Below are 13,889 nucleotides of genomic sequence, written 5' to 3' on the forward strand. Positions count from 1 at the left end.
TAAATTAATCATACATCAAATAATTTTGTCCGTTTTAATCATCAATGATGTCTGTGTATTCAAGAAGCTGATTGGTCGATGTTCACGTTATAGTAAAGACTGCGTTGATGAGCTTCGGCGTACTTTTTTTTTATAAATAAGTGGATAGAAATGTGTTTTGGTCCGTGTTTTCGTGTTGCGGAGTTTAAAACATGCAACACTGACGTTAAAAATCACTGTTTCAACGCTTTGAAGTAACTTACCAGTTTCCCCGTCTGCAAACACAGGTCTCACCAATTGCCATCTTTTCAGAGAGATACACCTCCACAACAACTACTTACGAGTCCTTCCGTACGAGTTGGGTAAACTGTTCCATCTGCAGCTGTTAGGGCTGCAAGGTAACCCGCTCAGCAAGGAGATGCTGTCCATATACAACGACAACAACGGTACTGCGAAGCTTCTTACTTATATGCTCGACAATTTACAAGGTAAGTGATTGTGATATCACATTAGTAACACTTGATTATTTTATTTGTTCATTGTCCGTTACTTGACAATAAACTTCAGAGTGTAATAAAAAAGTGTAGACGGTATATTTTAGCATACAAAGACGCCCGTGAAACTTATTAACCCCATTTTTGTAAGTATGATAAAAAACGTTTGGCTTTAGGAATCTGTCGTCCTTACAATATTTTGTGTCCAATACTGTTTTTACTTGCGATATAATGTAACTAAGTGTAATGGGTCCCCATAATTCCCAATGGGCATTAATAAGTTTGATGACGTTTGTGGTCGAGAGGTTTGCACACCGGTTTTCATGGTGTCGCCATCTCTTAAGTCCCGGATTCGATCCCCAGCCCAATCTTTAAAAAAAAACTTTTCTATGTCGTTTTGCGTCTGGGTTTTTGTGGTACCGTCGTTGTTGCTGATTTCCATAACTCAAGTGCTTTATTTACCTACTTCGGGATCGGAGCAACGTATGTGATGTTGCCTAATATTTATTATAACTGCAACTCAATCTTGTCGACTACTGTAGTTGGTATCGAACTAATATTTATTTGTGAATATTGAATTTTTTGTAATTTCACATTTGTGTTACACCGTGTATTTCTACATACGTAATTTTTCCACAACAGAAATTTCCAAGTTGATTTCTCTACTTTTATGGCAAAGTATGAATTTCTTTAATGTGTAATAAACAAAATTCAGCAGGAAAACAGCGATAATTGTTTCGATTTATTGTGTGTCCGTCAACAAGCAGCGATATATATAGGGGTATGTTCCTTGCCTAAACACTCTAAACCTGCAGTGCTACCACCAAAATATCGATAAAGGCGAATAATGCGAGCCGTGATTGTTTAAAAATTGTTATAATCAAAAATAAAACTAATGAAGAATATACGCACATAGTTCAAAAAATGATCGCATAAAAAATGTAATAGTCCGAAGGATCTCAAAAACATAGGCCAGACAAACACACTACTTTTCAATACCTAATCTTGTAAACAAGTATTTACCATAATTAAAGTGGACTTGGTGCTCCTGATAAATCGTTCCCTATGTGTATTTATATGTGTTAATCTGGCACTGTCGAAAACTATGTAACCAAAATATAGTACACAAATTTATATTTAAAATAAATTACTCCTAAATGGGGCCAACAGTGTAACGTTACAACGACACAAGATTCTTATACTAATTCAACGAAGAATGTTCCTTGTAGTATTACTAGTAATGAATCAAAAACATTTTTACTGTAATTGTAAATCCATTTAATATAAATTACTACAATCACATTGTGTAGACATCAGTATAGAAACGCCATCTATGACTTGAAGACGATATTAGCACCACTGACGTTCGTTTACCACGCTGCTCAACAGATGTCGTTACGTAGTACGTTTTGTAGTTTATGACTTGGTTGAATTTGTAGTTCCTACACACTTGATCTTATAAAAAAAAAGATTTAAAATGGATTTACAATTTGTGAAAAATACCTAAACTAGGCGATTGACATGCGCATTTTTAAAAAGATGGATTTGTCACAATTGCTTGACGATCTCGGTTTGGGTAGAATAATTGGGTAGACTCTGCTGCATCTGTCTAAGCTCTTTAAATTTGTTCTGTGGCATTTACACATTTTGGTGAACAAAGAAACAGTGACTTTGACATTCTAACTTTATTAATAATTTGCGAATCTCCGAAATAAACCGCATTTTTAAAAGACATCACGACTTTATTAATGGGGTTAGTTAATTCGACCGTTAAGCCTCGGTATTTCCCGGTTTTACCTATTTTTAATTAAAAACTCGTCGCAAGTTGAAATTGGTTCCGTCGTCATGTTACGGAATATTAATGAACTATATTTCTTCTGACAAGACGATGATTTCAAAATTAATTTCCATTAGTAGAGACACCATTATGAATTCAAAACGTATTAATACCTATGAAATATTCATATAGAATGTGATGTGTTTTTTGAACATGGCAGGCTCTAGCAAAGATATTGAAGGTATATTATACATTTACTCACATGTACTACAATAGGCTGACCTACATGTAACATGTTGTTTTGGATTTAATAAGTAAGTCAACAATTTAAACGCGGTAATAGCTATTTGGGTTAATTATAATAATACAATTACAATTAGCCTGATGTGTCCCACTTTGCCCAGCAAAGGCCTCCTCCTGATTCCTCCACGCATCTCGATCCTGAGCTAACTGGACTGGACCCAGTAGGTGTCCAGTTCATCACGTCATCGCTTCCTCGGTCAGTTACCTTGGCCCACAGGTATTCAGGCAGGCATGCGGTAGACATGACCAGCCCAACTCCTTTTCAGCTTCGCAGCTTTTTGGGCTACATCAACAAACCGAGTTTGGGAGATTTTAATGATAATAAATTGTAAAATGTGACTAAATCAGAACATAATATCAATAATAATAATTTGAGTAATTTATTTATTCATTAAATTTTAAGTAATGTCGAAATTAATATAGAATTGTCAAAAATTTAACAATGAAGTTACGGTTTCGTCATTTAAAAATTCAGACATTTTATACTACATTTTATTACTCAAAAAGTCGTTTAGTTGCTTTTCTAAATCTCAGACCTATTTCGGTAAATTATTCTAAATTTTTTAGACTAAAGTAGGCTACATATAATAGAGTCGATATAGTTTTATTAATTTATTAAGGTAGCAAGTTAATAAACTTTTTTTTAAATTATTGTATTGGGTTGATATTGACATAATTAATTATAATATAAAAATGCGTCTCCCTGCTGTCTTCAATCTCGAATCTGCGGAGTCCGGTTTTGAAGGGTGCTGGTGAAATTACAGGCACACGGGACTTATCAACTTATGTTCCAGGGTGACGGGCTCAGTGGCGTTGTCCCTCAGATCTTTGCTATTTAAAGGTCTGAGCAGCAATGCAACTGTCATTGAAGGCATGTCGCTAACCACCAGACGCATAAAAATAAATGCAAGCGTTCTCAAACAAGCAAGTTTCATTGCCAATTTTTCAGCACCAACGTTACAACAAGCAAATTAAACTGTGCAGTACTGTACAGGATGTGAAAATACTTAGTGGTTCAAGCGAGAAGCGCACCTACGACCTTCTACATACCAGGCAAACGTTCTCAAAAACAACTAGGTTAACCAGCATTCTCCCTGCTAACTTTACAAAATAAGAGACTAAAATTAAAAGGCGTCTCATCATGACCACGTACAAACTTTATCTCATTAAAGAATAGCTTTCGAATAATTTTCAATTGCTTTGATGTCCGTTGCCACGCTCGAGTTATTATTGACCTTTGTGTTCTCTCAGTTGATCCATATCTGTACAGAGCTACAAACTCATCCGTAATATTAGTGTATATGCAGTGTAGCAAGCAACTGTCAGTTCATTTAAATTTTTTCAATGTTGCTTTAGTTCCTTTCTTTACCATATCTTAGTACGTTGGCATTGTCAGCAATGTATAATTATAACTTTTTTTGGAAATTTCGACTCAAAAGGTTGCCTATTCATTTTCGCTGCGTTTTATTTTCATTGAAATTATGTCTGGATGCTAAATTGCATTGAAATCCGTGAACAGCGAAATTCAACAGATCGAATCCCTCCCCCAATTTATCACCCTTAGAGGTGGAATATTTTCTTTATATTCGAATACGTCAACTACCAACAAAAAAAAGAGTTATCGAAATCGGTTCACAAGTTTCGTAGTAAAGTAATGAATAAATAAATAAATAATCGCGGAAGATATACCATAAAAAATACAGACGAATTGAGAACATCGTCCGTTTTTGAAGTCGGTTAACAACTAACCCGCATTGGGCCAGCGTGGCGGACTATGGCCTAATCCCTCGTCTGAAAGGAGACCCGTGGCCCAGCAGTGGGACATATAAATGGGTTGATGATGAACAACCAACATATTTTAAATAATGTGGTCCCGTTTCCGTTGCTAACTTTTAAACAAACGACAACGTCGTCTTATAAACGTCAACGTTATTAAATGTATTTTATTGTCTTTGAGGTCTTTTTTATATTTTTTTACATTGTAGTCGCGAAAAGCCAAGAGAAATAAGAAAAAAGCATTCATGGATGGAGTTCCATATTTAGCAAATAACACAAAGTGCTTACAAAGCTAAATAGAGATTTAAAAAAAAACAAAACTACTGAGCAATTGGACAATAACGTTAATAATAATACTATACCAAGACACGAAAGTGGGGTATCATCGCCAGATCGATTATTAAGATCTAATTGTAGTAGTTAAGTGGGTCACGGAAGCGCATTAACTTAGTTTCAATTGAAAGTTGCAAATCGTTTTTCTTTGCAGCGGCCTTTTATTTGCTTCTGTAATCGACTTCGTAGATCTTGAAGGCTTACTCAGTACTAAAGTCATATCGATTTAAACATTATAAAACTGTATGATGACAAAAATTTTTGAAAAAAATATTCTCAAAAGCATATCGCGCTGCTATTACAATAGTGTTGTAATTGAAAATATGTTAAGTTCAAGATTATGCTATTTCTGAACGTTAAATTTGTTTATCTACATGTCAACACAAACGTGTCATTACAATATTATGAGAAACAATAAAATTAAAAGATATATATTTAAAATCAAAATGAGAACTTTTTGTGAACTAGTTGTGGACAAGACAGTCCTTACTCAAATTGAATTCATTAAATTATTTATTTACTATATATATAATATATATATATATATTTGGCAAGTAGGTATTGTTTAGATGGCTGTACTACACTTTATTTATACATTTTTTTTTTAATCTTTTGCGAGAACCAAATAATTCGTTTATCATCGATTCTGGAAAAATACACTTTTTGAGTTAATACGCTATTGTATTATACTGTGCGATATGTCGTTTATTCTCAAGAACAATGGCTCAATCCAAAATTAACCCTTTTGGACTTATTACTGAGATTTATTCAGAATATCGCACTGCCATTACAATAGTATTGCAATTCCAAATATGTAAAATTTAAGAATATACTCTCGTTGAACGTAGAACTTGACTCTCTACAGGCCAATAAAACCGTCGTAAGAAACAATTAAAAGATTAACCCAATATGAGTCAAACTTTTTGTGAGCTAGTTCTGGACAAAAGAGTCCTTATGCAAAATATGAAATTATTTTTCCCTTTTATTTTCAAATATATTTGGCAAGTAGAATATTGATTAGATGTCAGTAAAAAAAACTTTAACCTGTACATATATCAATTTTAAAAATTTTCACGGGAAGCGAGTAATTCGTTTTTCGTCGAATCTGAGAAAATACACTTTTTGTGTTAATACACTATTGTATTAACAGTGCGATGTGTTAAATATTCCAAGCTTTTCATTGGTAAGAATAATCACATCACAACATTGGGATGGTCACGGGTTTTCGATTCGTCACCTTTGAGTGGTAGTCGCTTCTCAGCTTTTTTAACTAGTCTGTCCAGGGTACTACTGCTAACATAGCTATTTCTACCTCCAAACAATATCTATATGAGCTTTACTGCGTTCCGGTTTTAAAGGGCAAGTGTACTGGTGAAACTACAGGCACATGGGACTTGCTAACTTTATGTCCCATGGTGACGGGTGCAGTGGTAGTGGCCCTGAGATATTTGCGATTTAAAGTTCTGAGTGGCACTGCTGTTATGAACAGGCGTGTTGCTTTCCATCAGGCGCACCACCTGTTCGGCCCGCCACTTTATGGCATTAGAAAAAGGTGGTACTGCATCTCACCCAATAACAGATTTTTCAACCAACAATGCTTTTTCCTTCTCACGCTGCGCTTGCTTTCCCCAAAAATTCTCAAGACTCGAAATTTTCGAGACGGTGCTTCCCTAGTCTTCACACGTTTTAGAAGAAATTTGTGAATGCTCTCTGATATGCCGATTCAATAAGAACATCCAATATTGTGGCGTGTTACATGTATAAATGTCATTAGTAGTTATATAAGTAGCTACATATGTACATGAACACATAATATCCTCAATAGAAGCGCCCTCAAAAAGAAAATCAAACACATTTCTATTGTTGACCTTTGCCATATCAAAGGTAATTCAATTGAACAGTTCTTTTTTGTTATAACAGTAGTTTATCACAAGTTTCACGTTTGCGAAGGTCGTGCGGGCCGCAACTGAAACTCAATAGATGGAATCCCGGTTTTCCAACAAAAATAATGTCGTGACAGAACCGAGGTGCGATTGTCTCACTCTGTACAATGGAGTTGGAAAGTGTGGGAAGACGTCGTAATTAATTGCTTTTTGCTGTACGCCAGTTTTGGTTAGGGTTGCCAGTTGTTAGAATTTAATGTTTCAGTAGTAATATTTAGCGATAAATATTTTGTTAAATAAAATAACAATAAGAAAATTGTTTAAAAAAAGGGTTCTACAAAAGGAGTGTTCTACAGCGGCGCTGTATATTATGTTTCAAAGAGTCAGAGTCAGATTACAGTATTAAAGAACTGACACATACATTCCTGTATTGACATAAATTTATAATGTTTTGCCAAATACTATAAGGAAGTTTTACATCGGCGGTCCGAGCGGAAAAGAAACGCGTAATGTCTTTTTTGCTTTTCTCGGAAGGACATAAAAGTTTTCCTATTCAACTCGAGACGATTCCTCGTTTGTAAGTGTGGCGACTCCCTAGCAGTACTTAGAATTGACAATACGAATGTTTTTTCTATTGTGGCATTTTATTAGCTGTTCTATATATTTTGGTCGTGAGGGTGTGAATATTTAGTACAACACAGCGTATGTTATTTTCGCTGTTTCTTACCATAAAATATATACCACGTACCAAAAATTATAATAAAAAAATTTAGTATTGATGGGTGGAAACTGTATGCTATATTCAAGACCTGTTATGGCCAATACAGTTTTAGTATCAACATTATCGGCATTGCTGGGATAGGCCTTCCTTAGTTAGTGCCATCCACCACGATCTTGCTTTGATCTAACATATCTATGATCGGCGAAGTTGACATCGTCGTCCATCCATCTATTGGACATTCTACGTTTATAGAACCACTTCTTGGCCACTATTCACTTCCTTCTTTACTCGATCTGTCATCAATTTATACTAAAATGTAACCTGTTTTGCTAAAGTTCTCACTAGTGTTACGTCACAGGGTTGTACACACTCAAGAAAAACATTCCTTAACAATCTTTTTATGCTCAAAACAATTACTACTACAAATAAATATTAGAGTCAGGCGTTTAGGAAGTAAATTACTCCGCGAACCCAATTTTAGTTAGGCGAACTCTGTTCCCGCCGAGGTACATGTAGTGCTTTTCTCAAATAATACGAGAAAATTATAAATTACTAAAGAATGAAGGAGAATGTATGGCAAGTTACAGTTCACTTGTGTTTTTCCGCTCTTCTCACTAGAACTCATTTTTGCGAAGAAAATATAGAAAATACGAGGAAAAATGTAATAAAATAAATTTCAAAGTACTTTCGTTTATTTCTCCGTCATTTCTTTCAAGTATTTGGTGCAAGCAGAAATACCATAGACAATATATTTTTAATTCTCACAATTACGGACACTGATGATACACGCAAAACGCTTTGTCGTTGCGTTGCGGATACCAGCCCGTTGCACCAAGTACCAAGTACCACTGATGATAGTGAGCAGTTGGCTGTATGAGTTTTTCTTTAGTTTGTTTACATAGCCCTTTTTTAAGTGATGTTTAAAAGTTTAGAGCAGCGGACAGTAATAGATTTACCATACTTGTGTAGGCCTGCAAAGAATTGCCCGCCCCGTAAATGACAAATTTTGTGTTTTTTTTAACAGTAATGCAAACTTTCCGAACATGTTTGAGAGTAAGAAGTTAACTTAAATTTTTTTTGAAGAATAGCTACAATCAAGTGTCAGTTAGTAATTTTGCTGTGTTCATTTATATGTTTGTTGTTTCAACCCTATCGAGCAATCGTTAGGAAGTAACAAATCGGACAAAAATGTTCACGAAGATATCTGTCGAGAAGAAAAACAATCGTTTATTACCTAGCTGTTCATGACGACTTAGATTATTATTATAATATGACGACGTTAGCACAACGGTGCTTTCTTGCCGATTATTTTGAAGTAAACAACTAACTATGAAGGACAATGACAAGTTTTCCAAATTAATTTGCCTTCAGACGATCGTAATGGCTTTTTGAATACCTCAACTGAATTCCTGGCTGTTTAAAATATAGCCGTGTTAGTCTCGTTAGTTTGACCTACCGCCTCTCAAGTAGAGAGTCGTGGGTTCGAATTTGGGCTTGTACCACTATGACATTGAAATTTGCCATCGAAAATGGTGAAAAAAAAAATATCCTGAGGAGACCTTCATACATCTGCAAATCAATTTCATTATGTGTGTGAGGTTCCCAATCCGCATTGAGCCCGCATGGGTACTACAACACATTTCCTCGTGGGACTTTATATAGACTAAATAAGCGCCTGAACGTCGAGTTGCGGACACCAGCCCGTCACAGCATACCATACCATATATAGACTAACCATTATTTTTTAAATATGCGGTACCTTTCGAAAAAAGTTGTGATACCTTTTTTTTTTGACGGGGGGGAAATCTTTATGGATACCCCAAAGTTGTGATACCTAAGTGATAAACTTGCATGAAAATGTATTTTCTGTGAATAAAATAAGTAGGCGTGTTTGCCCAGAATATAGTAAAATTAGATACATTGCATTCAACCTGCAAGTAGGTGTGCAAAATTTAATGAAATTTCATATTTGACCACTTTAGTTAATTGCCTTTCAAATATCTCGTATTTGTAAAGTCTAAATATTCACAATACTATAGAAGTAACATAGTAGGTCCTTGTAGCAATTTGATTTCATTTGGTAAATTACTGAAAATCCTTATACACATGTTGAAGTAGTTATTTTGAAAATTACTTTATGGCAACGAGGTTCACATAAAAGATTCACATTTTTAACTCTTATTTACCCTGAATAACTTTATCGTGTTAATGTTAGAGATGCAATCAGTTTCTATACGGCCCATTCGGCCAATTTTTCATGTTTGGCCGAATATACCTATCTACAAAAACAAGTCGAAGGTCACGAAGGCAGATTTATACTGTAAATATGCTTTGTAAGAACGAGAAACCGCAATTTTTCGCTTATTTATTTAAAATGTTTTTTTAATGTATAATATACACACGCTTGGCCACAATCTCACCTGATGTTAAGCGACGATGGGACGCGTTTGCCTAAAAAATGCCTATTCCACATTGCCGATAACACATATGCCGTAGTAGATAGAGTATATCAAAGGAAGTGTAACATAACTTAGTTATTACTAGCGTTATTATTCTTATATTAGCGTAACAAATCAAATGAAAATTCGTCAAGAATTGACGCAATTGGCGAAGCGTAGTGACAGCTGGCCAATCAGAGGACAGCGTACATAATCTCCTCTTTGGTCATTTTTTGCACGTGGATTAATCAAACCTAATAATTTGGCCAGGAGCGTGGCCGAATATTCTATTCGTTGCAACACTAGTTTGTATATTGAGGACGAGTGTTAACAAATACACGGATATCCTTATCAATTTTCCGTGTTGTAACATACAATCCTTACTAATACGAGTTGAAATCAATACCATATACATAAGTAAACGAAAATCTTGTGTTTTCAAGTTGAACTTATTTTCAAAAATTTTGTTGGTCTATTTTCGAAAGCTGACTTCTTAGTCTAATGACGATGTTAACAATATCTACTGTTTATAGCTCCAAGGACCAAGTTTTAAAATAAATACGTTTCGCTCATATTAGTTAGTACATGACAGGCCTACTAACAAGTGCATTAAGCATATGATTGTAGAAAATCGTTCTCATTTATCCGCTTAACTCCACTTTCAACTCGTAAACGACTTCACAACTAACTTATTATGTTCTCAATGCTGTCAACGTCTCTATTTAATAAAACGAAGAGAAACTTTGTGGTCAGACCCGTTTTGTTATGTAACATGGGATTAAGTTTCGATTCACATATTGAGCGCTCATCCGGTGAAATTTTGCCTTTCGCGGCGCCGTCATGAGGAGATACAATATCGTCTTGTTGCGGATGTAGGGTGTCTATTATTTACCTTATTTCGTGGGATGAACATTTTTTCACGTAATTTTGTTGTACATTTGGCAGTAAAGAAACTGGATATACCGTATACAGAAGGTTCCACGACTATGAGTTACGGAGGCTTGAGAAACGATGTTTTGCTTCAAGGAGATATATTTTTAAAAATTAAGATATTATGTTACTTCTAAGGAAATAATCCTTAGAATTCTCCCTTTCGATCAACATCACATTTTTTTTTCACATCTTGTCAGTTCGATTTCCGCTTGAGGTTACCTCACTTATTTTTGAAAAGTCATTGAATACAGTATTATTTACTTTTAAAAATAAAATAATGTCTATATATAGCAAAATATCATATCTGCAATATTTAAAACCCTGTCCTTCCGTGTCCAATTGCCGTGAGACACCTGTATGTTATTAAGCAACATAAAGGCTCAACTCATACTCGCGCAGAGTCGACGCGTCGCAACGCGCCTCTAGCATATTCATCTCTATTTTCCCATTATTAAGATACAAATTTGTGTTTTGCAAATATGTAGTCAAGCGACGACGCGCGTCGACGCTTGGTTGCAGTCGAGCGTCTTCGGGCGTCGACGCGTGTCGTCGCGCGTTACTTGAGCGCAGTCAGGCATCAGACGCCGACAGTGTGGCCGGGCGCACTAATGCGAGCGTCGTCACGCGTCGACTCGCGTCGCCAGGCGTTGTCACGCGTCGACGCGCGTCGCAAGGCGTTGTAGTTGAAAATCAAGACGCGACGCGAAACTTCGACACTGCGCCATTGTGAGTTGAGCCTAATAATTATTTCCACTGTTAGAAATATATATAATAGTCTATCGAAAATTCTCGTTTAATTAAATACAGTAATTATCGTAATTATTCTAACTAGTAGTTTTAACGTAACCTGAATCTTTTTATAGGCGTAACAGTTAGCTACTCTGTGTTTGTTTGCTTATGCCTTTATATAGTACAGGTTCACGGCTAACACACCTGCTGTTGCGATTGTGGTAAACCGTCTATCTCTGGAGACTAGTGCATTATATGTTATGTGGTAAGTTTAAGCTTTAATTAACCAGTCTGTCTAGTTACTTCTAGTACGATTGAACTGTGAAAAAGGCAAAATATAATATTGCTGCCCATAATAAAAAAAGTTTTTCAAAACACAAAACCCATGGTCACCTTCACACTAAATGTTGTCAGAATAAATTATCGACTCGATTTTGACTGGTCATCGATGCTCGCTTACGATATGACAAAGGCGTCTATCACACGTACGCTGCGCGGGCGCCGCCCGCGGTGAAAGTGTTCGCGAAAGCGAAGCCGGAACTGTGACGTCACGTCTCACGTTGCGCAATCGCCGACTCCTGACTAAAGTTGCGAATGTTATTTCTTATTATGCTTTGATGAGGCTATTTTTGGTCTTTTGTATTCTCAATATACATAAAGATTTAAGAAGGGTAATGGTTTCTCTTTTGTAAGACTTACATGGTGTTATATAATATGTGGATTTGTTTGCATGGAAGAGGCGTAAAAGTAATTTTATTTAAATGTGTTTATCGATATAGATTATTAAATTTTAACTTTTTAAAAAATGAGTAATTTACATACGAGTATATACATAGTTATTGTTTATGTAAATTAGTCGTCTTAACGAAAACGATTATTATTTTTTTTATTTTGCACTCGTCTTTTAAAACTTTCTAGTTTTGCCTATACGCCCTTTTTCCCTGAAGTACTGAAAATACCTATGCGATGAGACGGTTCTCAGGTGTTTATAGTGCGATTGAGTTGTAAAAGATTGCCTGGAGAAAGATTTAGCTGAAATTACGTGCCCGCAATTGCGTTTGATCGTGACGTAAAAATACTTTGCGAACCATGTTTTATGTCGTAATGTTAAGTCGTTTTTTACGCCATGTACTCACGAAGGAAATAACAAGTGCAATTAGCAGCATAATTTCTATCTCCGTCACAAGATCTTTGATGGCGATAGAACCGGGAACCCCGATACAAGGTTTTGCAGCAGTAGAGCTCCTTGTGAAAAAGTTCGTCCAGGGAAGTACTGCCACCTTACCTATTTCTGCCGCCAAGCAGTAATGTGAGCATTACTGCCTTCCGGTTTGAAGGATAAGATTGCTGGTGAAATTACATGCACATGGGACTTGTTAACTTATGTCTCAGGGTGAAGGGCGCAGTGGCAGCGCCCCACAAATCTTTGCTATTTAAAGAGCTGAGTGGCACTATAACTGTTATGAACAGGCGTGTAGCTTACCATCAGGCGCACGACTTGTCCGTCATTTGATCTTTTAAAAAAGAAAGAAAAAGGTTAGCAAGCTCGCTCTTACTTAAAATTCTAAAATTTAGAACGCATTGTGAAAGTGAACCTTATAGTTATATTGACCAATTCGAAAAGAAACTCGTAAACAATACTTAAAAAGCAATTAAAGTAACATTATCAACGAAACACGTTCCTCCGTTTTACCATATAAATTAAATGTGTCAATACGCGTGTAAAGATACCATATGCTTTGTTTTTTAGTCACACGCACATATGGAGCGTGCACTTGGTACTATATTTTTGGTGCATGAATTAACCATTTTAAAATCCTGCTTGAAGGTACCTTTACCTGTGGATTGACACGAATTTCAGATAGCATCAGATGTTATCGCCGCTCGTTACTTCGCTCAAATGGACAGGCTATGCATAGCAATTCGACAATTTCCGACCACCAGCATCTAGTAAATGCCTTTTGTGGGAAGTTATGTACGTTGATAACAACTACATGAAAGTTCCTACAATTAAATAAATGGACTAAGTATTATTCTTCCATTTGTCAGATACTGCACGTAATTGGGTCTAAAACTAGATATGGTGGGTTGGCTTTATATATTTTTCGCTTTCGCTACATTTTTATCAACGCGAGACACTTAAGTATTTTGGGTACAGTCGGACACGTGTTATATAATACAATATTATAATACAATACATATGTTATATAAATACAATACAATGTATAATCAATAGCTAGATAAGTATTTCGAATGTAAACATACTCACCTAATCATGTAAACACTCACTAAGGAAATGCTAAGGTCCATTTCACAATAGTTAACTAATGATGTATTACTTAACTAATTATGTTTAACTATCTCATCGTTTTTCTACTATATAATCTTAAACCATAAGAACTGTAATTTGATTACTATTTCCTAACTCATAGACATCACATCTCTGTAAAATACTTATAATTTAATAAATATATTTTTTTTAAAAGTTCTCTCGCTGCTCATTTGGTAACACACGAAGTTTTA

The 13,889-nt window shown here is 35.6% G+C and overlaps 1 protein-coding gene across 1 annotated transcript in view; it reads left to right on the forward strand.

Annotated features, from left to right (window-relative positions):
• LOC113240431 (CCR4-NOT transcription complex subunit 6) overlaps positions 1-13,889 on the forward strand; it is a 252,036-nt gene that overhangs the window by 22,564 nt on the left and 215,583 nt on the right. The window contains exon 4 of the mRNA XM_026477729.1: positions 292-467. Coding sequence (XP_026333514.1) covers positions 292-467 — 176 coding nt within the window. The remainder of the gene's footprint in view (positions 1-291; positions 468-13,889) is intronic.

Source organism: Hyposmocoma kahamanoa, unplaced genomic scaffold, assembly GCF_003589595.1.
Source record: "Hyposmocoma kahamanoa isolate Upper Pololo Valley unplaced genomic scaffold, ASM358959v1 138, whole genome shotgun sequence".
Lineage (NCBI taxonomy): Eukaryota > Metazoa > Arthropoda > Insecta > Lepidoptera > Cosmopterigidae > Hyposmocoma > Hyposmocoma kahamanoa.